The 25,898-nt window shown below is 40.0% G+C and overlaps 1 protein-coding gene across 1 annotated transcript in view; it reads left to right on the top strand.

Moving 5' to 3' along the window:
• The window catches only part of DTNA (dystrobrevin alpha), a 307,279-nt gene extending 291,435 nt beyond the window's left edge, over positions 1-15,844 (top strand). The window contains exon 23 of the mRNA XM_067553817.1: positions 12,591-15,844. Coding sequence (XP_067409918.1) covers positions 12,591-12,749 — 159 coding nt within the window. The 3' untranslated portion in view covers positions 12,750-15,844. The remainder of the gene's footprint in view (positions 1-12,590) is intronic.
• The last annotated feature ends 10,054 nt before the right edge of the window (positions 15,845-25,898 follow it).

Raw genomic sequence — 25,898 nt, 5'->3', positions numbered from 1 at the left:
TGCAATATCTCAGTATGGCAACAATGGGCAACATCTCAATGTTGTGCCAAGATAACAAATGACAAAAGGGGGCTGTCCTTAGGTTTCTGCTAAGTAAGTGGAACTGCTACTGCTGAGTTAGAATGTGGACAGCAATGATTTATTATGTAGTAGGCACACCTTAACAATGACATCTGCCAAGCATTGAGTCATCAATTTCTCTGCTTCTGCTGACATTCCATTTTCTCTATAAAGGGAACAGTATCTGGCTATAGAGTCCAATGCAGGATCAGGGCCCGTAATGCAGCAGAGCTCCATTAACAAATGCACGTCTGTTTAAATTTACATGAATAGTCACGCTCGTTACAATGGGATTACGCAAATGCATAAAACTGAGTATGTGCACGCGGGCTGCAGAATTACAGCTAATATTTGTGAGGTGGGAGAGAGAAATTTTGGCAGATATGTTTCAATATTGTTGCTTCCTCCAAAATCAGGCTTTTCTGCTGTATTCCGAAAATAACCCCAAAAAGGTTAAATCCTATCCCTACTGAAGTCAATGGAAAACTTCACTGTGGTAGGCATTCTCACAAGATGAATATTACACCTGGCTTGTTTCCACTGAGGAAAAATAGAAATTAAAAAACAAAATGAACTTTTAAAAAATTGATTAAATTGGGTGATATGAAACGTTCATCCCAGAAAAAAAGTTCAGTCGGTTTAACTTTTCATAAGGTAACATAATGCCTTGCCTCTAATCTGTTGAGGTCTACTCAGAAATTGTCTGGTAAGAGAAAACATTTGTTTGGTAACAGAAAACACTAGAACACATTTTCAATTGATGACTATGGTCCCTAATGTGCAAACATTTAATTGTGTTAGTAACCCTTACTAACATGAGTGGTGCCACTGGGACTGTTTGAGTGAGTAAGAGCTAATAGGAGGAGTAAGAGGTCATTAGAATATCTGATGTGTTCTTGGTGCTCTCTCTGATTTGGGTTTAACTTACAGTATTTCATTATTCAAAATCCTTTTCCACTAATATCACTGGATAGTCTTTAAAGTCGAAGACCATAGAACTAGCATTATTTTTATTTTTAAAGAAAGAAGAAAAAGCTAGCAAATTTCTTTTTCAAGAATTCTATGGAATGGTGGTGGGAGGATTTATCTAGTTTTAATCTAGCCTCTAGAATTTATTATTGGATTTCTTACTGATCATGTTCACATAATATTCCCATTCGACTAGATATCTTAAAACAAATGATGGCTGTGGTTGTTGCTCTTGTAATACAACTGTCAACTGAAAAAATCTGATAAGAAGAAAAATTACTGATACTAGATGTATAGTATCCTTTGTTGGTTCAAGAATATTATTAAATATATTTCTCTCTCATTATATGTAAAAGCAGTACTTTTTGATGGATATGTAGACTTATTATTGCACAGGAGATGATGGCACAAAACCCAATGTTTGCTTTGTGTGACCTTCAAGCAAGCTTTTGCAAATGAAGCCCTGAGACACTAGAGTTTAAGTGAAACCAGATTGTCAGCAAAGAAAGTGCTTTTCTCTATGTGGCAGCAGCAGAATGCATGGTACATGAGAGAGTCTGTGACAAGGAGCCTCCAAAGCATCTTCATTTTCCATTTCCTTTGAAGCATGTAGCAAATAACAATTGTTATCAGAAGGAACACATTTAATGCACAAACCTCAACGCTAACAGTGCTTACTCTCCCATGTCTGTTAGCAGATATGGTTTTGTTATAGTCTCTTGCTGAATGTATAGTATGAGACAGTTTTCCTTATTCCTTGTGTCCATTATTGTTCTCTTTTATTTTCTCTCTTGTGCATGGCTTTATTCTGAATAATACACTGGCTGGCTGCTCACTGGCTTAACTTGTCATCATCTTGTTTTATGTCCTTTGTTATCTACAGGTCAGTTTGCAAGGTTGAGTGCAATATCCTTCTATCACTCTCCTCTCAAGTAAGTATAATCTTAATATAGAAGAATGTTTTCAACTGGTAACTTGCCATTCAGATACACAGCGCCTTCTGCTTCATGTGCACGTGTAATGATGCCGTTTCCTCCCTTGCTCATTTCCAGACATTCAAGCATGAATTAACTCTAAACGATGTCTAGTAAGCCTTCAGAAATGTGCTCAAAGTCCTGAGGATCATCCCCCCCACACACACTTTCATTTTATTACTTTTTTCTGTTACACAGAAGTTCAAATGGTCTCCTTAGCTATCAATGGCAAGGCATGAATTGACCACCAGAGAGAGAGAGAGAATGATCTAGTGGTTAGGACACTGGCCTGGAATTCAGGAGACATGGGTTCAAGTCCCTGCTCTATGCCTCAGTTCACTCTCTGTGCTTTCCTAACTCACAGGGGTGTTGTGTAGATGAATACATGAAACATTGTGAGGCACACTTCAGGAATGTGCCTGAAGATAAATAAGTGCCTAAGATAAATAGTAAGTTCTCAGGTAACAAATGCCATCACCCACGGCTATCACTAAGTGACCATCAGCTACACTGAAATACCAGTTCATCACTTTTGAGCTCAGCCAGTGTCCCAGTGTGTGTTAAGGAGCACTGTGCATTGCTGGTGGTGCCATTTGCAGATGAGAAATAAAACTGGTGAGCTAAGACATCTAACAGGAGTTGTTATGAAACTAGGCTTCCTGGCCAAATACTAACATGATGAAATAGATTCCCACTATTTAAATTCCCTCTAGAGTTTCAGATGTATATGGTATCATCTTCTCTTTCTGTTCCAAGTAGTGCTGATGTGCACTATTAGTGGCTGCTATGTTTCATCTGAGAGGAGGTTGCATTTCCATAATTGGCAAAGTACTTCTGGTTTACATCAGCTGTTAATGTGCAATTCTCAGTGAGTTTATTGAGAGGGATGTGCATGTAGCTGATGCTGGAATTTGGGCCTTTGTTTGAAAAGCACTTTGCAATGATTGGGATTAAAAGCTACTATTTTTTTAAGCCCCTCTCTCAAACACTAGTGTTGAAAGCCCATCAGTGTGACAAGAAAACAAACAACAATCCCACAAAATATCACAAGACTGAATAGATAAACACCACAACAGATTTTCCCATTTTCACATACCCCATCAGGCTTTACTCACTTCCTCAGCAGCCTTGTTAGCGTGTCTGGAAAGTGAGCAGGTATAGAAACACATTTTCTTCTTTCAACATACTGGAATTGTCAGTTACCAATCAAGCCACTAGAATATGAAAACAGATCAAACTGCAATAATATATGCCTCTAGAAGTATAAAGGATACAAATGTTCATGTAGCATATGCTCTGATGTGCATTATTATGAATTAAAGTAATAGTGAGGAAACATGTTTTGAAGTAAGAAACCCTGTCCCAAATTCAGGTAGAACTTTTTTAAAATTTTTATTTATTTATTTTTGTTTGTTTAAAAAAAGATTCAGGCAACTTCTTTTAATATTTTAACTTTAGCAAACCTCTGCACTTTCTGCTTCCAGCCAGAAACACTCATGCTGATATACTGTTGTAAGAAAAGCCAAGCTACGCAACAGTACAGATTATCTGAAAATGCGCATCCCAGCCCAGGTTGGCAGGTCTCAGGAGGCTCAGTTAGCATCTCAACTCTTGGATCTTTTCTGACACATTTGAAGTTATGGGTAGGAGTTCTGAAAGCGCTCTGTGTTGACTTACTTCTGCTCCCACTGGTAAAACACCTATTGACCTCAGTGGGAGCACTTAGGCCAACACTGAGCACTTAGAAAATTCCATCCTCTGGGGGAAAACTTGGCCACATTGAAGGCCATGACAAAACTATCACTAACTTCACTGGAGTCAAGATTTCACCCTGTACTTCTAGCCTAAAAAAGCAAACTCTGTTTCCTCAGTGCCACATCTGCACCGGAGTGGGCGATTCAACCTAAAATAGCCCCCTCAGGTAGTGGACAGAAATACATAGTACTCAAGCCCATTTACTTCAGGGAAACACAATGTATCCTTTGTTAATATTTCATCACTTTGGAAAGTGAAACCCCAAACAGTTTATACAGGCTACAGTGGTTAAAGCATTATCTTGAGGCCTGCCAACTGCGTAACTATAGCAGGCGGCTGTCAAATCTGCATTTCTATTTCTTGGGAACCCTTGCTGTTGAATATAAAAAGCAGTTATTTTTAGAGACCATATTAGCTAACAAATTAAGTACAGAAATACTCTCATCGTTGTACTGCACAGGTGGTAGTGTTAGGCGAAAGGCCAAGTTATTTTTCTACCCCAAAACAATAATAATATCCTGGAATTGCTCTTATAAAATAAAGTTTATTAAGAAGAATGAGATGACAAGTCAGACCCTGCATTATAGACATGAATACTGTTATATGATTGACAGACTTTCAGAGCTCCATTTGTTTCCTGATTTATAAAGCTATACATTTTATCATTATTATTTAAGATTATTTTATCCTATTTGCATTTTGGTATAATGGTACATGAAAGTCTCTGGAAGTGATCCTGAGAACATCTGGTATAAATATAACAAATGCATTCTCAAGAGAGCAAGTGGGTTCCTGTAACATATAAAATATAATTTAATCATGTTTTCAATTTACTTTTTTCATATTAAAATAAGTGGCTACATATATATATATATATAAATTAGTGGAGCAACAGACTAACATTGTCTAAGCCCCAGGTGAAATGTGGTCTCAGCTTTCACTGGACAAATCTAAAAATAGAACTTGAAATTATCTGAGCATAAATTTTTTTTTAATTATTTTACTTAAAATAGAGTTTAGGCCTAATCTGGTTCCCATAGCTGTCAGTGGATTTTTGCCAATGACATCAATGGGAGCAGAAGCAGGCCACTACTGCATGCAGTTTTTAAAAGTTGTCATTTGCAGATGTGCCTTATTAAAGAAGGGTAATTTGTGGTGTGAGTGTGATACCATGTGAACTTCAACTTACTTTACTTTTTAAAGCAATATCTTATTGATTCTTGCATGGCAACATTTTACTGAGTCACATCCAGTTCATTTTTCAATTAATGCTTATTGGATTTTTAAAAAATTTTAAGGTTTGAAAAGCTCCTAAATTCCCCTACTTAAGGTACTAATATGTAGGAGACAGAGTACAGGGAGAGGGGATTCTTTAGTAAGTCTCACTTTAATTTATTTTTATTTGCATTTTAGTTCTTTGCTGTAGTTCAAGTCTAAATTCCATTCTCACCCATTCCCATTGGTTGTTTTGCACTGATTACAATTTATTGAACAAAAAACTTTTTGTCATAAAATACTCTTTTGAAGAAAACAATGTGTTTAGTGCAAGCGTGTCAATTTCTTCAACGTTTCCTGTTTTTCAGAATAAATATCTATTGGAAATTATCAATTTAATTTTTCCAAAATTTCAACTTTTTTCAACATTTTGCCAGAAAAACCCAAACATTTCTTGTTTTATCATTCTAACTTGTGAATGGTGACTGAGCTTCAAAACATGTTGCTTCAATTGAAGGAGAACATTCATAAATACTGTCCAAACATGCAGTCAGCTCAGTTGACCTGCATGTCATCGAGGGTGAACTGCTGCTCTGTTTGGCATAGGACTGTGGGCTAGGCCTGGAGACAATGCATGACTGACCATTGCATGACTGTTCCCTGTAGGGTTGTGGATCATAGCCCCTTCCACTCCACTCTTTGGGGAGATGGAACTGATTTTTGGGCTGGCATTTCTCTCACTGACTATTGCAGTTTGCAGCTTCATGGCTCATCTTTACAATACATGGGCATTCTGGCCTGGTCTTACACATAGTGGGCAAGGTCATCAGCTAATGGGTTTCGCTGTAGGGCTGCTGGGCCACTTGGGCGGTGGGGGGAAAGAACAGGGATTTTGAGCTGGTGTTTCAATCGCTAAACTGTGCAGGGCCCCCTTCCTCTTTTCAGAGCCCCCTTATCCCATTCCAGAGCTTAGTAGCTTCATAGTAGAGCACACTCAAAGGGAGCCCAGTTGCAGCAATGCTTGGTCCCTCATGGCTGAGAATGAACCAGGAACAGTTGATGAGGACTGCACCAAGGACCAGGGAAAAGAGAGAGCTGGGGATTGAGCCTGATGGTGTGGTCAGTAGTGGGGTGAATGAGACTTGGGCCTCATAGCACCCCTCTCCCCCAGGATCCCCAGGTGTCTCCTCTGGCAGTAGCTTCATATGGCACTGATCCCCGACTCTTGACCCCACTAATAAGTGAGGCCTCCCATCCCTGGCAATAATTTCAAATCTGGCTTTCTTGCAATCACAGAGAAATGCTTCCAGATGATGGAATGCAGTCTCGTTTATTTCTTTGACTGCGTAACAAGTCTTGTGGATGCGGGGGAGTGGTAGATGTGGTATACCTTGACTTTAGTAAGGCTTTTGATATGGTTTTGCATGACTTTCTCACAAACACACTAGGGAAATACAACCTAGATGCAGCTACTGTAAGGTGGGTGCGTAACTGGTTGCAAAACCATGCCCCGAGAGTAGTTATCAATGGTTCACGGTCAAACTGGAAGGGCATATCAAGTGAGGTACCGCAGGAATTGGTCCAGGTCTGGTTCTTTTCATCAGTGATTTAGATAACAGCATAGAGAGTACACTGGTAAAGTTTGTGGATGATATCAAGGTGGGAGGAGTTTCAAGTGCTTTGGAGGATAGGATTAAAATTCAAAATGATCTGGACAAACTGGAGAAATTGTCTGAAGTAAATAGGATGGAATTCAGTAAGGACAAATGTAAAGTACTCCACATAGGAAGGAACAATCAACTGCACACATACAAAATGGGAAATGACTGCTTAGGAGGAGTACTGTGGAAAGGGATCTGGGGGGGGTCATAGTGGATCACAAGCTAAATATGAGTCAATAGTGTAACACTGTTGGGGAAAAAAACATTATATGAGGATGTATTAGCAGGAGTGTTGGAAGCAAGACACGAGAAGTAATTCTTCTGCTCTACTCTGTGCTGATTCGGCCTCAAGTGGAGTATTGTATCCAGTTCTGGGTGCCACATTTCAGGAAAGATGTGGACAAATTGGAGACAGCAACTGGACCAACAAAAATGATTAAAGGTCTAGAAAACATGACCTTTTAGGAAAGATTGAAAGAATTGGGTTTGTTTAGTCTGGAGAAGAGAAGACTGAGGAGGGATATGAGTTTTCAAGTAAAAACATAAAAAGTTGTTCTCATTAACCTTTGGGGCTAGGACAAGAAGCAATGGGCTTACCTTGCAGCAAATGCAGTTTAGGTTGGACATTAGGAAAAGCTTCCTAACTGTCAGGGTAGTTAAGCAAAGGAATACATTGCTTAGGGAGGTTGTGGAATCACCGTCACTGGAGGTTTTTAAGAGCACGTTAGACAACCACCTGTCAGGGATGGTCTAGATAATATTTAGTCCTGTCTTGAGGGCAGGGGACTGGATGAGATGACTTCCCATCTCCCATGTCCATGTTCCCTTCCAGTCCCATGATTCTGTGATGATAGAATTCCTCAAGGAATCCATTTTGAAGCATTTGGAGGAGAGGAAAGTGATCAGAAAAGGTCAGCATGGATTCACCCAGGGCAAGGTCACCCAGGTCATGCCTGACCAACCCCATTGCCTTCTATGATGAGATGACTGGCTCTGTAGATGTGGGGAAAGCAGTGAACATGATATCCCTTGACTTTAGCAAAGCTTTTGATATAGTCTCCCACAGTATTCTTGCCAGCAAGTTAAAGTGGTATGGGTTGGATGAATGAACTAGAAGGTGGATAGAAAGCTGGTTAGAACATCGGGCTCAACGGGTAGTGATCAATGGCTCAATGTCTAGTTGGCAGCCAGTATCAAACAGAGTGACCCAGGAGTCGGTCCTGGGGCTAGTTTTGTTCAACATCTTCATTAATGATCTGGATGATGGGGTGGATTGCACTGTCAGCAAGTTCATGGATGACACAAGCTGGGAGGGTGGTAGATACACTAGAGGGTAGGAATAGGATACAGAGTGACCTAGACAAATTGAAGGATAGGGCCAAAAGAAATCTGATGAGGTTCAACAAGGACAAGTGTAGACTCCTGCACTTAGGACGGAAGAATCCCAAGCACTGCTACAGATTGGGGACCGACTGGCTAAGCAGCAGTTCTGCAGAAAAGGACCTGAGGGGTTACAGAGGACAAGAAGCTGGATATGAGTTAAAAGTGTACGCTTATTGCCAAGAAGGCTAATCACATGTTGGGCTGCATTGGTGAGAGCATTGCCAGCAGATCGAGGGAAGTGATTATTCCCCTCTATTTGGCACTGGTGAGGCCACATCTGGAATTTTGTGTACAGTTCTGGGTCCCCACTAGAGAACGGATGTAGACAATTTGGAGAAAGTTCAGCGGAGAGCAATGAAAGCATTTAGGGGGCTGGGGCACATGACTTATGAGGAGAGGCTGAGGGAACTGGGTTTATTTAGTCTGCAGAAGAGAAGAATGAGGGAGGATTTGATAGCCACCTTCAACTACCTAAAGGGGGGGTTCCAAAGAGGATGGAACTAGGCTGTTCTCTGTGGTGACAAATGGCAGAACAAGGAGCAATGGTCTCAAGTTGCAGTGGGGGAGGTCTAGGTTGGATATTAGGAAGACCTTTTTCACTAGGAGGGTGGTGAAGCACTGGAATGGGTTACCTAAGAGAGGTGGAGGAATCTCCATCCTTAGAGGTTTTTAAGGCCCGGCTTGACAAAGCCCTGGGTGGGGTGATTTAGTTGGGATTGGTCCTGCTTTGAGCAGGGGGTTGGACCTCCTGAGATCCTACCAACGCTAATCTTCTATGATTCTCTCTCTGCTGCCCTTGGGCTGCCTAGGGAGTACAGACATCTTCACATCATCAGCCACCTCCCCCCTCATATCTTTCTTCTTCCATTATGCATTGAGGGCTTATTTTTCATTTGTTATGGTGTGATTTGGTGCTTTGCTTTTTTTAAGTGTGTCTTCTCCCTTTTCTTCCCCCTAAAGAACTCAGAATGGCCACTCTTGGACTTCCTCTGCTGAATCTATTCAATTCAAAATTTTGTTCATTTCTAGAAAATTTCATCATTTTTCATTCCAATAGTTTTAAATTTGAAACAGTTGGAATCTTTTACTTTGCTGAAAATTTCAATGATCCAACATTTTATTCCATTCTGAAATCAAAAACATTTATAAATAATGTCAATTTTGCAAAATTGATATTGTATTTTGTCTATCTCTAGGAATTTTTTGCCTCTGAAGATTCAAGCAAAACCAGCTCTTTGAGGCCCTAATCCAAAACCCATTGAAGTCAAGGAAAGTATTTTTCTTTGACTTCAGTGGGCTTAAATCAGGCCCTAAATTATGAATGTGAAAGGAATAAAATGTCCACATGTTCCACCCAGTAATATTGCACTTGACTCAAAAAAGGAGTGAAGCTAGAAATGACAAAACATGTCTTGCTTTTTAGATCTCTTTGAGACTATAAAGCAAAGTAAACGGGAATAAAATGAGTTCAGTAGTTGTATTTTATGCATGTTTAAAGTCAGAAACATCACACATGCACACTAGATTGTTTTGTATAATTTTTTTCAAATACGTCTTGATGTTTTGGTTAACAGTACATTTGTTAAGGACATCTTACTTCACTGTAACTCAATAGAGCTTGTTAGCTCCACAAGCCAAGTAGCTTTATGTCCAGGAACTTAATAGGTATATTGACAGTGATAGACTCAAGAAGTTCAATCTATTAAAGTTATCAAAGAGCAGGTTAAAGGGTAATTTGATCACAGTCTGTAAGTACTTACCTGGGGAACTGAAGTTTGATAATAGAGTACTCTTCAATCTAGTAGATAAAAGCATAACAAGATCCGATGGCTGGAAGTTGAAGCTAGACAAATTCAAACTGAAAGTAAGGCACGGATTTTTAACAAAGAGGGTAATTAGCTATTGGTACAATTTACCAAGGATTGTGGTGGATTCGCCATTTGAAATCAAGGTTGGATGTTTCTTTAAAAGATGCTCTTGTTCAAACAGGATTAATTCAGAGAAGTCCTATGGCCTAGGTTATACATATGAGACTAGACAATCACAATGGTTTCTTCTGGCCTTAATCTAAGAACAAAATATCATTAAAGGATGCATGCAATATGGTCAGTTCTATTTAAAGCCACCAAGACTAGGAAACTTCCCCCTTTCTTTGTGCATTTTTAAGTGTATCTGACACACTTGTCTATGGGTGAGAGAGCTGCTGCACTAAGGGGTCTTTATCCTGGTTCCAGAACCAATGAACTTACATATATAAAGCTCAGCAAATAATTGATTTTTTGTTTTGGTGACTAAGCCCAGAAAAAAGGGGGGGGTGAGGTTCTTTGAACCAAACAGAAAAAAACTTTTTTTTTCTTGTCGAAACAAAGAAAAACAGAAAACAATTATTTGGGTTGAACAAAACATTTCAAATGTTGATTTGAATCAACATAAATGACATTGCCAAAGGAAATGTCTGTTTGAAAAAAAAAAGTGCCATAGTGGTTCATTTTGACATTTGTGAAATGTTTGTTTTCAGATTTTTTTTTCAGCCAAAACGATTTGCCGAATTTGACTGAAATTTGCAAATGGTTTCGGGGCCCTGAAAAATGCAACTCTCTCAGCCTATTTGCCAAAAAAAATGCATCCAGCTCTACTTAGTGTTCTGTTGGCAGAACTTGCAGGATCCCAAAGTCAAATAGTTCAAGGCTTATTTATTATTCTAAAAAGGCATATGAAATGTAAAAATAGCATTACATGGAAAGTTTGGGCTGGGGGGAAAATCAAGTTTTCATATGCAATAAATTTCAAAAGTTAGGTTATTCCCATCCTGCTATATTAACTGAGCTACAGACCATGTATGTAATATTTTCTTTTCCTCTTTAATGTAACTCTTAATTTGTTATTCTTTGGTATTAGTATATAACATAAAAATGTCAGATGTGCAATGTGGCCAAATTAACTTTGGAGGAGCAACCTTAAAGTTCAGTGCATCGTTTTTCAATTTTAATGTTGCATGAATACTAGGATTTTTTTTAATCATTAAATTATAAAACAACAGGAAATAAATTATGGACGAAGATATAAATACTGAGAGATGTGGGCCTTTGCCATTACTAATCACTTGAGCTTCAACTTGTGATTGATTATGTCATTACTAGAACCCTTCAGTGTATTATAATTCTGTAATTCACTGGCACTCATTTCTTGTATAAAACCACTTCTTCATCCCAATGCCAGGTCTGGAGCAGAAAGAAGCATCCTGGAAATCTATAACTCCTCCTCGCACCCACAAATACTCCTCTAAAGCATATAGTGTGGACAGTAAATTAAAAAAACTGAATTATATTCAATGCTATAAATGCATTTTAATGTTCTGGATGCCTCACAAACCACTCATACTTTGTTCTTATGGTTTATAATGATGCCATCAAAAACTATGGGCTGTATCTCTATTTATATATCCTTAAAATTACCTAAATAAGAACCAACCTAAACTGAAAATTGAACCATTGAGGTTTAAATAAATTCATATAACTGCCTTCTGCCACTCCTCTATGTTTAATTTTCAAGCCCTTATGCACTTCCTCATTCTGTCTGAGATCTGAAGCTGAAGGGGCAAAAATGTTACCCAGAATTCCTGTTCTTAGGAGATTTCCAGCCAGTTTTGCAGACATAGACAGTGCAGATAAGTGTCTGAATTTTTAGATGTTCATTCAAAGTGAACCTCAGAAGCTTTTGAAATCTTCCCATCACTACTTATAATGCACTGTTTTCTTTCATTTATCAACAAATAGCATTAATGTTAAGTCTTTTGTAACTGACTGAAAGGAAATACTAAATTAAGATCAGTATTCCATTTTCACTATGTTTGACATGTTCAGGTGTTCCAGGATCCAATAGTAGCATCTGTGCTTGAAGAACTGAACAGAATTAGATAACTTTGGGAAAGAGAAGGAAAACCCTAACTCAACCCAGCTTTATTCAATTCATCAGAATTAATTTAGCCATTGTTCACAAAAACAATTTGTATGTGAGCTCTAAACCTCTAGAATCAAGTTTTAGCCTGATATGTATAGAAAAAGATTAATTGTCCATAGATTGTCATCCCATATTTTATCATCAGCAGAACTGCAAGGTAATTTGACTATCATAAATAATTCAAGGAAGGAGGGTAAGATAAACTACAGGGCTACATGGAAGCAGGAAATGGGAGCATCAACCAATTGATGCGTATGCAATTCCAGTTGTCCCAGGACCCTGTATACATAACACAGAAGGTTTCAGACCACTATTCATATGCCCAGAGCTGGAAAAGCAGGGGGATGCAGAGCAGTCCAGAATTCTGTCCCTGTTCTGTGGGAGTGGAGTCCAACTCCTCTGCAATTTCACCTGCATAAAACTTGAATAGTTGATATAGTTATATGGGAGTAGAAGCTTTCATCTTTAATATCTAAGTTGTAACCAGGAGAATTGGATGGCTTTTTGTTTTCTTGAAAATGCAGCATGTGAAGGTTTTGTTTGAAATGTTTGTGTGTATGTGTTTGTTAAGACAAACTTCACCTTTTAAAAGTTCTCCTTAAATGTTTCTCAGCAGGCTAGCTGCAGTCAGACAGACAACGAAAGCTATGTAAGAACTGACGATGAGGAGAGCTACATTCGGACAGATGACGAAGAAAACCTGACTGCAAACTTCACGGAAGAATGGAACCAACAAGTGCAGTGTCTCTTGACAAAAATATCAAATGACTAAGTTCTGAGGACTGTAGCACAGTACTTTTGTTCTAAGAGTTGTAGTTTGTAGGTGTGTGTTTTGAGAAAAAGACTTTTGTTTAAAGCTAACTTATATTAGTTACATCTTCTGTAACATGGCTCATTAATGATGAAAAAAGCAGGCTGAAATGTGTGCTGCTGTTACAAATAATAACAGTACCAACAAAACATGTAAACCCTTTGCACACGTTGAATCTATTCAGTTTACAATGACAATATTAATACTGTTTATAGATTGCAATTTGATTTCTGAATACTTTGAGACTTTAGTAGAGCAGTTTACTATACACTGTACTTTTTTCTTTCACAGAAATATAAAAGCTACAATTATGCATTTAACACTGAATGATTATACTCCTGAGTGTATATATTTAGTAGCCCAAGAGCAAAGTACCAGACTACGTTTGCAATTTGTTTAAAAGTCTTTTACATAAAAGACTTGTACAAAATGCACTTAAATATCCTCTAATCTAGGGCTAACATGTAACTTAGGAATGTTTTCTTTCAAAGTGATCTAACAAATCAGCCATAGAAGTTAGTGTAAATATTTTTTTTTCCAAATAGATATCATATACAAAAGGCAACATTCAAATTATATAGAATCTAGTTTTTAAATCAGCACAGATCTTCTTAAAACTGTGAACTATGTTTTGAAATACTCGTTACTAAAGCTGTTTATAAACCACAGGTGCCATAAGATCCCTAAACTGACTGAAGTTATGTATAATCTTCCATAGTATTGTTTCACTGATGTTTTAGCTTTAGTAAACGTGTTCAACAAATCGGCTCTTTCAATTTTTTCCCTTCCCCATCATGTTATTTTTGAGGCCTTCAGCTTTAAATATATAGGCTTAAAGTGCGCTTGCAACTGTTTCCTTTCATTTCCAAATGTGTATTGCCTTAGCCAGCCACCAGATATTCTGCATGCATTCTTGGAAATGTGTAGTGAGACTCTCAGAGCTGAATGAAGACTTAGCAATCATGAAATGCACAAGGAAAACAGAGTTGTTGTTTTTGAAAGAACGGGCATAGAGTTACAGAACTGGAGTATTATCTCTGTTAGTAACTCTTAACTTTTTATCTTAACCATGGGAGAATTATGGGAGAAAGTGGGCCTTTTCGATCATTCAGGATAACAAATTGAAAATGTTAGCTGTACTGTGCTTGCCTTGCCATTACTATTATCCTACATGGAGTTTTGACCAGGGATTGAAGTGAAATAGCTGGTAATATCTCTCACAGGATTTTACTGAGGAATGAAGTGACACCATAAAGCAGCCTTGAAAATTCTAGGGTTTCATACAGATAGGCCACATCTGACACAGTCTGTCTTCAGTGAGTGATCAGGGACTGATATAAAACAGATTGCACCTCTGTCTAGCTTTTGTTTCATGGTAACCTTTTAGAATGTGTCCTATACACACTGGACTGCTAGATAGCTTGTCCAGATAAATTCACTCACGGTATGTCTGTACGTGATCTTTAGTCTCATGGCTATTTCATTGAGATTGAGTGCTAGGTAATGTATAGCTGTATGAAAGGGTTACTGCTATGTTTTTACTTTCATACGGTTTTATTGCTTATACAGACCTGTTGCCCACATCTGCTTGTCTGTCTGAGCATGATCTCAGATACCCAAATTGACACTCCTGCAACCAGGTATCTTCATATAGGCTTCCACCCACTCCTCCAAATCACTGGTCTTTGCTCCTGTGGTATATGCCAGCCTGAAAAGGTAGGCACCATACATATGATGGCATACTTCTCCTACAGCCTCTTCTCAGGAATGGGTGAACCTCCACTAGTGCCTAGCACTCAACACTGAAAACTGCTACATTGAAGTTACAGACAGTGCTGTCAGCTCAGGATTCCGGTCAAGCATTTCCTGAACACAGACAAAGTGAGCTAGCACACAACTATGTGCCATGGCTGACTGATTCAACAACTACCTTACATAATTCTCATGTCTGTGTACACATCATCATCATGCTTAAAGTAAGTGCAATAGCAGGAATTCATTGCCAGGGCTCCAGGACTAGTATAGTGAAAAATGTTGACAAACCAAGCAGCTTTCTCAGTCTGGTGTCAGCAAGGCAATCCCAAGCAGAGTTCTAGGTGACCTCTTAGGCTTTGGAGCTCTGAGATGAAGCACGTCTTATTTGGCTCTCCAAATCTCTAAGTTAAGCTTTTTTTTCCCAGTTGTAAAGCTGGCTACGTTTTAGGTCAGCTGGTCTTTGACTGTTTGTCAGATATTATTTTGGTTGTGGCTTATGGTCATTAAATCAAGTTACAGAAATGGTCCCCTGTACTGGCCTTTTCTAACTACAAATGGCAAACCACAGCAGTCAAAACTCCCTGCGTGGTTGACTGTCACTAGAGGGAAGGACTACTCATTAGTTTGTAATCAGGAGACAGGGATGTGAAGATAAATAAGGTTCTTGAATGTTTAAAGTTGAGGAGGAGAATAAGTTATCTGTATGTAGTAATGTTAACTAACCTGCATAATAAGGTGTGTGGCCTTTGTTGTGATATAATATGTATTTTCTTATATGCATGAGCCAAATTGTTGAATCATTATTTAGCACAGGTGTCTGCCTTTACTTTTAGTCATCTTCTCCCATCCTTCTTAGTTCTTGGCAATTCTTGTAGATAGACCTTGTAAATATTGCAACCGCAGGTTGCTGTAATCACATTGGTTCAATTCAGCAGAAGGAGCCATGAACAACAAGCACTCCACTGTGTCCTGAATAGAGAGGGCATTTTTATCTTTGAACCAAAAATGTATGAAGAGTTACATCTTGAGCTAACAACTGTAAGACATTTTTAAACTACTGTACTTGACACCACTTGAGACAGATAAAAAGACACTAAAGATTTCACAATATTCATTGGTATTGTAACAGAACTACTATTGTATGGGGTTTTTTGTATTGCTGTTAAGTATTGTTTTGTGTGTTTGTGTGTGTTGGAACCTACTGGGGACATGTTATATTTTGAAGTGATTAAACTATTTAATTGTGTGTCTATATTTTGGAATGGAATTATTTCTTCATTAAAAAGGATTTTTAAAAGTAATTTACCAAGACTCATGTTTGTGCTTTATTTTAGCTTTAGGATGTCTGTTTCCTGAAGGTAAAGTGGCACCTTCTTCTAGAATAACGGAAAGCAGCATTGTCTGGTTCGGTGACCTTCACCTCTTTCTTTCCCACGACCAAAATCTCATTACTTTTTAAAATTCTGACTCCACATTACAGAATCCTTCACACCAGCTTCCCTCATGCTTCAGAAGTGTCACTGATCTTTGCAGTGATCCAGGCAGTTTCTTTCTTTCTCCCCATTCTGGTATAATCCCACGTTGGTTTCAGTTCTACTATTTTTTCCTTGTGGCCCACATATGGACCATTGCATTTTGGGAGGTGTGCTGCAGGAGTGCCCAATGTGTAGACAGAGGCTGTTTACCCTATCTGCTTCTCAGTTTTCCACACACCCTCTCCCCAAAGAAAGGCCAGACTCATACTGGAAACAATAAATCAATCCCATTTGCAAACACAAATTGAATCTCCTTTTACTTCCTGGAAGTAGGTACCTTCCTTAGCCATGGCAGTCTTGAATGATGTAACTGAAAATGTTTGGAAGCTTCTGGATGGTACATTGGGGTACATTCAGCAGCCTCTAAATCTATGACTAGAATTCTAGTTTATTTCAGAGGCCCGTTACTTAGCAGTTCCATATTTCACTTGAAACACGAGTTTGCTCTCAGTGTGGAATGTTTGAGCACAGTGAGATTACCTCAGTGACCTACTACAGTGATTCACTACAGGAACAATCAGCATATTGCAGAGGCTGTACCCCCAAAATGTTTGGAAAAAAACAACCCTCCATTGTTCCAGTCAGCAGCAGGCACTGAAGAATTTTATGTATTTTGGGATCCCTTTAGCCAAATGCCCAGCTAATCCATAGATTAAAGCCTTCCCTTGTCTTTTTATGAATAACTGCCGCGCATTGGTCATGTGGGGATTAGCATGGACAGTCTATTCTGCAACTGCCACATACCTGTTCATTCGGTTTGCAACAGAGAAAGCCACAGGCATTAGGATTCCTGCTTCCCATTTGTGTCATGAGAGAATCAGAAGCTAAAGGTACTCCTTTGAGAGTTGTCCAGATGGGGGTCCCGTTCTTGGATAAGCATGTTTTCTGGCCCATGAATTTGGAGCTTTATAGATAGCAGTGTCCATTGGGAGCTGCTGTCCCCTCACGCAGGGTTCCACGTGCCAGCCTCCCTTTATTTCCAGCTGACTCCCCAAGGTGTAGTGCAGTCTGTGCTTACTCCGTGTCCTCTCGGCTTCCCTCATGATTTGTTTTTCTGCTGTGGGTGTTACTTTTTGTATGCATTAGCTAGTCAGTCAGTTTTTCATTTAAAAACTGATTTATGTCACTCCAGTCTTGTTCCTTTGTGATGCAAATGGAGGGAGGAACCACAACTGAGCATAACATCTTGTGTACCAAGTGCACATATTAAGCATCATCCACTGCCTAACCCTCTAGAGCTGCTTCTCCTTTTGTTGGGCTGGTTTTTGTTTTTCCCTCCATAGGTGATGGAACTGCAGAGGAATATTGGCTAAAGTAGCTATTATGCAGCATATACAGCATAAAAGACTCTGATCAACAGAAAACAGTGCCTCCCTCTGGAGTCCCTCCTCCCAGCCACTGCCTCCCCACCAGCTGCCTGCCTTTTATTGCGCCTTCCTGCCCTTAACATTATCCTCTCATCCTCCTACACCTTTCCACTCACTACCCCTTGGAGTCCTCCCACTCACTGCTCCTTTCTGGTCACCTTTTTTGGTCACCCTTCCTGCTGATGAGAAGGCAGAAGGCTGATGTACTGGCAGGGACCAGGGGGCTCACCTCTTCCCCACCCCTCTACCTACCTCAGGGCCAAGCGGACAGTTGCAGTGGAGAGAGAGAGAAGCAGCTTCCTTATGACTATATCCTGCTATACCTCAGGAATTAAGGGCTGGGCTCTGACAAGGAGCTGAACCTCGCCTAGGAGGAGCTGAGTTCAGGCAGCCGTGAAGCAGTGAAGGAGAAGACTAGTCAGAGGTTTGAAGAGGCCAGAAATGAATTGTCACAGGAGACAGGAAGCCAAAAATGGCTGAATTGGTGAAGAACGGGGAAGGGTGCCTAAGAATTGCTAGAAGGGGACTGCGAATGGAACTGAAGAGGGTGGAGGGAGACTAATGAAATGTGCATGTGTGTGACTGAAATGATATTGAACTGGCACATGAATTGAGCTATAGAGGGTTGGAGGAGGGCATGAAATACCGAACTGATGAGTTGGGGGATTTTTTTATATGATATTGAATTGAAGGAAGGCTGAGAAATGAAGGGCTGGGGGCAAAACACTGACGTATATTAGAAAAGGGGGCAAGAACTGAATTGTCTGGGTGAGGAAGAACCTAGAATTGCTTAATTTGGGGTCAAGGAGTAAGAATTGGTGAATGAGGGGTTGAAAATTGATTGTCGGGGGTCAGAAGGGATGTAGAGGGCTAGGATGGAGGACCAGCGATTGGCATTTGGAAGGGGGAGCAGAACCAGGAAATGGCTTGCATGAAATAAGAAGTAAGGAAAGGAAATGAAGAAAGGATGGACTGGCTAGATAAATCAAATGGTCTCGAGAGGGAGGAGCATGAGTTTATACAATGAAAGCAGTGACTGGATTGTAGCTGTATGGTGTGTAAATTTGGAATCAAGGCGATAAAGCAAAGGAGCGAAAGAAAGACTGAAAAGCATAAATAGGGAGAGAAACTATTTGGTTTTCTGTAACTGGGAGAGAAATACATGCGGGCCTCTGTAGCCCTCTGCTTCTGGTGCTCAGTGTCAGTGTGCTGTTTGCCAATTTTATATAACATAATTTACTACTAGCAAATCATTCTGATGATAAAATTCCAGTCAAATTCCCAGTAGACTTGCTTTTTTTTTTCCCCCTCACAACATTTGACAATGGCTAGGCAGCTGGTATGTTGGGATAGCTGCACATTATGCTAATTGCTAATGGTCTCTGTTACCTTGTGTTTCCCTGTCCGTTTGTTGTATCTACTGTTTGTGGCTCATCATATACTTAAGACTGTAAGGTCTTTGAGGCAGGGACCATCTTGTCTTTATGTGTGTGTGTGTGTGTCCAGTGCTTGGCACAATGGTGCTTGTTGTCAAATTGGGACTTCTGGGTGCTACCACAAGACAAATAATTAATAACATCATATAAATATTTGGTTTTAAATGCTTTATAAGCTGAAAATGTGAGAAAGTGCATATGGAATTTTAACACTTTAATTTTTGGCTTTGCCTCCCACAATTATCCTAGAGCCTTCCCCGCTTCAGATTGGGGAGCTAAAGGCCTGACAATTCTGCTGCCTCCTTTGAGTTCGCACATTTCAAAATACTTATAGAAAGTTGTTTATTGGTTCCCCACACCTCCCCCTGACCTGCTGTTTGGTCAAACTACACCAATTTAATTTTTGTTCTCTGCACTCTCTCCAAATCTGCCTTGCAGTACAATGCTACTGTAGCTAGAGCCAAGGACGTGCTGAATTTCAGAAAAATCAGCTCATCACTGTGCACTTCTGTACTTAGAGTGGGTGCCATTACAGTTTGACAACCACACACACAGCGATGTGGGCTATACTTAGATACCAACCTACTGCAATCACTACAGAGCCCAAAATGTCATTTTTAAATAGCACTCACCATACACCTGCTATATCATTTTTAATTGTGCCACAAACAAGTGTGTGTTTGCGCTCTGCTAATTTGCTTTCAGAGCCCAAACCGTCATGCAGCTTGAAGTCCCTGAGCAGACAGAGGCTTTTAAAGTCCTCTTTGTTTTTGCTGAAAAGCCCATATTAGAGCTGGTGCATGGAATAATTAACACTCCAGAGGACCCTGCTTCTAGGGAATCAGCGCTTCACTACTTGCTGGCTGCATATGTTTGTTTGAAGCACACTAAGCAGAAATACAATTTTTTAAATTTACTTCAGGGCTAAGTTCTCACAAATGCACCAATTTCATTCATAAAAATAACAAAAGACAATGTAGAAATATTTTCTAGAGTCATTGTTATGAGACACAGATGCAGGCCAAATTTCTTTTTAGCACATTGCACAATGTTATTTTTGGTACACAAGAAGTTATACGCCATTGTGGATTTTTCCACATCTGCAATCCCAAAGGAAGCAAGACTCAAGTGGCTTGAAACAAAACACATAAGATCAATGTTAAACCAGATATTCATTGGCCAGTTACAACTTTCCTGGTGAGATCATTCACATCACATGGTAAGTAATGGATATCTATAATCTGCTATTCTAACACTGTCTCAACAGCCAGTGCTTTTCCTACAGAGATTAGGAATCAGGTTCATCCTTGGTATAATGCCATTGGCAGCAGCAGACTCACAGCAGGGAGGAGTTTTTCCTAGTACCTCTCTTGTCTTGATAGAGGAACTGCATTTATTCAACACTGTAATAAGAACTTGCCTAATAACTGCAGGGCACTTTCCCCCAAAGCTGATCTAATTAATGATTTTCATGTCTCAGTCACCTAACAGGTAGAATGGGAAATTAACTGCATATCGAGGAAAGCACAACTTAGATTAATTTTTAATTAATTAGATTAATTTTATCATGAAGTTATACATTGTATTGTAATGTTAAAAGCCAGCAAAATAAAAACAAAAACACCTTTTCTCCTTCACAGTTTCCCCTTCCTTAGACACAATTGTACCCACTAAGTAGCCTGGTAGTGATAACAAAATTCCCACTACAATTCCCACCATTACTGCAGCTACTTGATCTTTCCAATTATGTTATGATTCTGTGGAATCTAAAACTGATGCACTTCATCTAAAAAGTGCAGTTCCTACAGTGTTTTTAAAAACAAGACATTGAAGCCAAACCTCAGTGTTGAATTAAAAAAATCATTGCCACTGGATGTAAAACAGCCAAGGTAACTTAGGTTTCTTCCAAACCAGCTAGCTACAGTTTAACAGCGTGGGAAAGGCATTCACCTGCTTGACGTCAGTTTTTACACAGTTATGTCTTATTCTGTTACCATGTTAAAAGCTAAAGGTTTTTGTTTGTATAAGTTATGAGCTGTAGAAACAAACAAGCTCCTCTAAAGATCCAGAAGGGAGAAGAGAGAAAAATTTACTTGTTAGATTTAGACTGCTATGATTATTTAGATGTTTATATTCTAACAATGAGTTAGAAACTCAGGTGTACTCTGTTTACTCATGGGCACACATCTACTGATGAATTTATTCCCTGTTACGGTAAATAGGAGCTTGCGTTCCATCTTTATTTCACATGGTGTATGGCAAGACAGGATGGATCACCTGATGATCACCTGTTCTGTTCAGTCCCTCTGAAGCACCTGGCATTGGCCACTATCAGAAGCCTATCTACCGGGCTAGATGGACTATTGTCCTGACCCATTATGGTAATTCTTACGTTCTTACCTGCTTGTCAGATGCTATGACAATCCATCTTAGCCATTTGTATTAATCTGTCTGGTCTCAGGCCACTGATTTGCTTGTAAGTAAAGTTTAGTGCTTATGAAAGATGCTTGACTACTGGCATTGGAAACTGAAGTCTTCTGGTTACTAATAAAACAGATACAGCTGCAGTGCAAGTTTCCTCACATTAGCCCCCTATCATTATCCTCTAGAGACAATGGCCTGGTCTACACTGACGACTTAGGTCAACTTAAACGCCCTTAATTCGATTTAATTACACCCACATCCACACTGGCACCACTGTTAATTCGAATTAAGGTGCCTGTAAAATTGATTTAATAAGACCGCGTCTGCAAGTGGTGTAGTGCCTAATTCGAATTTGTTAAATTGATTTAGTGTTAGTGTAGACACAACGGGAATCTGTAGGTGAAAGAGTGGTCCAGTTTTCTTCACACTCACTCCTGAGTATTTATACTCAGCTCGCCGATTCACTGGGTTGCCAACTATGTTAGCAGCTTGCATGATGTGAATTGTGCCATTCCACTTGCCTGAGATACTAAACTTCTTTCACACAGACCAGCAAGTAAATTAGTTATTATGTCTTATTTGTATTCTAAAAGCATGCAGAGGCCACAATGGAGATCAAGGTCTCAGTGTGGTAGGCACACTGAAATCACAGAGTAAGAAGTGGTTACAGGGTACTGCTCCAAAATCTTACCATCTGAATTAAGACAGCACAACAAAAAGAATGTGGAAGAGGATAAAAGTGATAGGAACATATGATTATGTGAACAAGCAATGGGAACAATTAACGGGCCTTAAAAAACAAATTTGCTCAATATATAAATAAACAGGAGCTATTAATTGTATCAATAATCCCCGATGTCCACCTTCCTAGCCTGTATTAAAGAGTAGAGAAAGAGAAAGAGAAAGAAAGGGATCCTATAACCTTGTTGATGGAAATATTGCTCCCTGTCTCTTATACGTCATTTTGTTGTTTTTCTTACCAAAATAAGTTGTTACTCTACAAAAAAGATTTTATTAGAGCTGGGAGGACTTACTTGTGCATATGAAGCAGCAGTACTGCCACTAAATTCCCATTCCAGAATGTTGTAGGAGCAAGTCTAAAGCACAAAGAGTTCAGACTGATTTTTCAGGTTGTGGGTTGAGCCAGCAGTAATTAAAAGAAACTTGGTAAGGTTTACAAACCAAGGCACAGAGTTTTAAAGGTATTTAGGCACCGTTGCACTCAGCTTTGCAATGCCTAACTGATTTACAAGCTAAATCTGTTAAGCATTGCAACACTGAGCACAGCAACATCTATATACCTTTAAAAATCTGGGCCTGACTAAATTTGACTTGGAAGTCATTAGCAGAAAATGACACAGTATGACAGATGTCCTTTTTCAGAGATTCCCCTTTACTATAGCCCATTTGAAATGGGTGGAATTGACACAAATAAATTGCCTGTGCATGGGTTTTTAGTATAATGGGAAGGTTTATTAATCAAAAGTTTTCCATACCATATATCCTAAAAATAACTATCCAGGTGCCTCGTATTTTCTGTGATTCAACATTCATTGAAAATGTGGTGGTTTTCCCCTCCGGAGCTGCAGAATTATTTTTCTAGGAACATCTGTTTTCAAGGAAATGTTGGCAGCCTTCAAAAATGAAGTCAGATTACCAGAATTAAAGATAACAACCTTGTCTATTTTAATTCATACATTGCTTCCTCCATTTCTCTGACTGCCTAAAATCGTATGGTACATTAATGAGGTCTGAAACAAATTACAGTGCCTGAAGATCTAGCACTAAATGGGCAAGGTAAACATAGGAAACTACATTTGATCAGGAATCCCCAATATATTCGCTTCCTAAAGTCCTGCATATAGACATCAAAATTCTAAACAGCAAGTGAATCTCTTACAAAAAAAATTGGGAATAAGGAGAATGAATTAACAAAGAATTTAAGTTTAGTAATACGGTTTGTTGAGTTCATTAACTGATGAAGCTTTTCTGTCTCTCAGTTACACTTGCCCTTATTTATATCAGTGACCTAATACTATGATAGCATGTCAAAAATTAATATTAGAAAAGATGACTAACAAAGGCCATTTCCTATAGTGAAATATTGGTCTGATCCAGTTCCCATTGAAGTCAATGGCAAAACGCACATTCTTTTCAGCGGCACAGGATCAGGCCCTATATGATGCTCCAGAAGGTCTGTGCTAATTCTGTGCAGTATGGATGTCATACAACTGAAAAGCCAGAGGTTAGTGAACAATGAGCAAAAGGCAGATAAAACAGTCACACTTATAACACCTAATAGGTGATGGCCCTTCTTCAGCAGTGTACTCCCTGGCAAGAGAATGCACGATCAGGCAGCCATGTGTAATGGAGTAGAAAATTCCTGTTTAAGCACTGAACACTGTGACAGGGTGGGCTTACCCCGCACTGAAAGAGTTAAACCCTTGCTATGGCCAGCCGAAGTCCCACCCCCTAGCTGTGCTGGCATGCTTCAACTGCTGCCCCAATATAAAAGTGAGCAGCCCAGCTCATTCCAGGCAGACCATTGAGGAGAAAGGATGCTTGGTGGAGGCTCCAAACAGGGAGCCGCTTCAGCCCCCAGCTAAGGGAACCAGAGGCCCTGGAAACCCGAATGGAGATCCGCTGCCCACCGGCCGACTGCCCAGAGTCAGACATCCAGGGAGATACCAACACCAGGGAACCTGAAGGCCCCAGTGAGACCCGGATGACAGATGAGACCTGGTAGGAAGTAGCCCAGAGAGACGGTGTGAATGGTATTTCTCGCCCAAGCTAGGTCAGCATGTTGCGGTGGGATCCCCGCTGACCAGGGTGGTGACCACCTCCCATCATGGACAGGGCCCTGGGTTGAGATGTGGTGGAGTCGGGTGGGTCTGCATCCCCCTGCCCCCTCTGCAACTCTTCTTGGGGTGACAGCAACCCCCTACCTGAGCATCTGACTGCAGAGGTGTGTGAACCCCTGCCATAGCTACAGACTGCTTGCTTTCCCTGCCCTGCCTAAGGGTTGGGGCTATAAACCATTTGCCACCCTGCCCTGCTCGAGGGCCTGGGCTATACATTGACTCTGGCCATTGGTCCCTATTGCCTCACAGCCCCGCCTCAAGGGTGACTATTGACGTGGACCACTAGGCCTCACAGCCCCGCCCTGAGGGCAGTCACCGTGACTCAGACCCTTGAAACATATGGCCATAAGGGGACCAGTCTTGTAGACTGCGCCTGCAGAGATGCCCTACTCCTGCTTCACCCCCCCCCACAGGGGGTACAAGGTGGGCTTACCCCACAACAAACACTTTTTGCTCAGTATAGCAAAGCACTATAGCTGGTGTTTAACTTTATGCACACAGGTAGCACAATTAACTTTAAGTAGATGTTTAACTTCTTTGCTGGATCAGAACTTATAATTATTTGGATTTTTTTTTTAAATGTAGTGTCAAAACGTAGTAAAAAGGGCACATGAGTCCTGCTAAAAGGCAGGAATGACCTTGCAAGAAATCATTTCAGAAGAGCTACAAATCCATGGGCTCCTTAGCATAGACTATTCTTGCACAGATGGGTTGTATGGAGACTAGCTACTGGTCCCTGCTACAGCACATTATTCTTCGAAAAGGCTAGAGGGAGGTTGTAACCATTGCAGCCAGTCTCGCAGAGGGGAAAATCCAGCTTTTTTCTACTCCCTTGACAGTGAACTAGTGCAGTTCCACTATGTGAAGTATCGCTGGGGTGCAGACAGCTGCTCAGGACAAGTTCCTTTCATGACAGTATGCTTGGGACAGGGCAATCGCAGTTCCAAAGCATCTGTTGTGATATACGCTCTTTCTTCTCCCCCACATGCGGTACAGTGTAAGGGCCCACCAATGCTACTCCAGCCTTGAGATGGACTGAGCTCCACAGCCGGGGGCTGGGGTAATGATTCCTTCCTGCAACCCCCTCTAACTCTTCCCAGACTGGCCACTCTGAATGAGCCCTGAGCAGAGGCATTGCCTCACGGAGATCTGCTTTTCTAATATTGAAGACTGGAACCTCTTTGCACTGGTACTCCTGAGAGAGAAGCTTCTTCCACCTGATCGTCTTTGTTCAAAGTTGGTCATTCACCTGTCCTTGTCTAAAGGCACTTTGAAATCCTTTGATAAGAACATCTATATTAGAGCTGAGTGACGAATGTAAGTATTTTCTGTGAACATTTTTGAAAGAGAAAATGAGTGGGTGTACACACACAGCAATTTTGTGTTTTCATTGAAGTTTGCAAGAAACTAAGTAACATGTAACAAATGGGAAAAATGGTAAATAGATAACAATAGATATAAATTAGAACTTATGAAGTGGACTGGAAGGGAAACTGTTTTCCTGTCCTGCAAGAATTAAAGATAGGAATATAATTAATGCCAATCAGTATGGTTTTCCTGAAAATAAGTCTTGTCACACAAACCTGATTTCATTCATTGGGAAGATTACATGTTTTGTTGACAAAGGTAATGGTGTAGGTATAATATACTTAGGCTTTGTAAGAAATTCAATTTAGTACCACACAACATTTAATTAAAAAATTAGTACTATACAATATCAATAAAGCACACA

Source organism: Emydura macquarii, unplaced genomic scaffold (assembly GCF_026122565.2).
Source record: "Emydura macquarii macquarii isolate MOO-44397 ecotype Brisbane River unplaced genomic scaffold, CSIRO-AGI_Emac_v2 contig_1477, whole genome shotgun sequence".
NCBI classification, from domain to species: Eukaryota; Metazoa; Chordata; order Testudines; family Chelidae; genus Emydura; species Emydura macquarii.
This window is presented reverse-complemented; position numbering and strand designations above follow the sequence as displayed.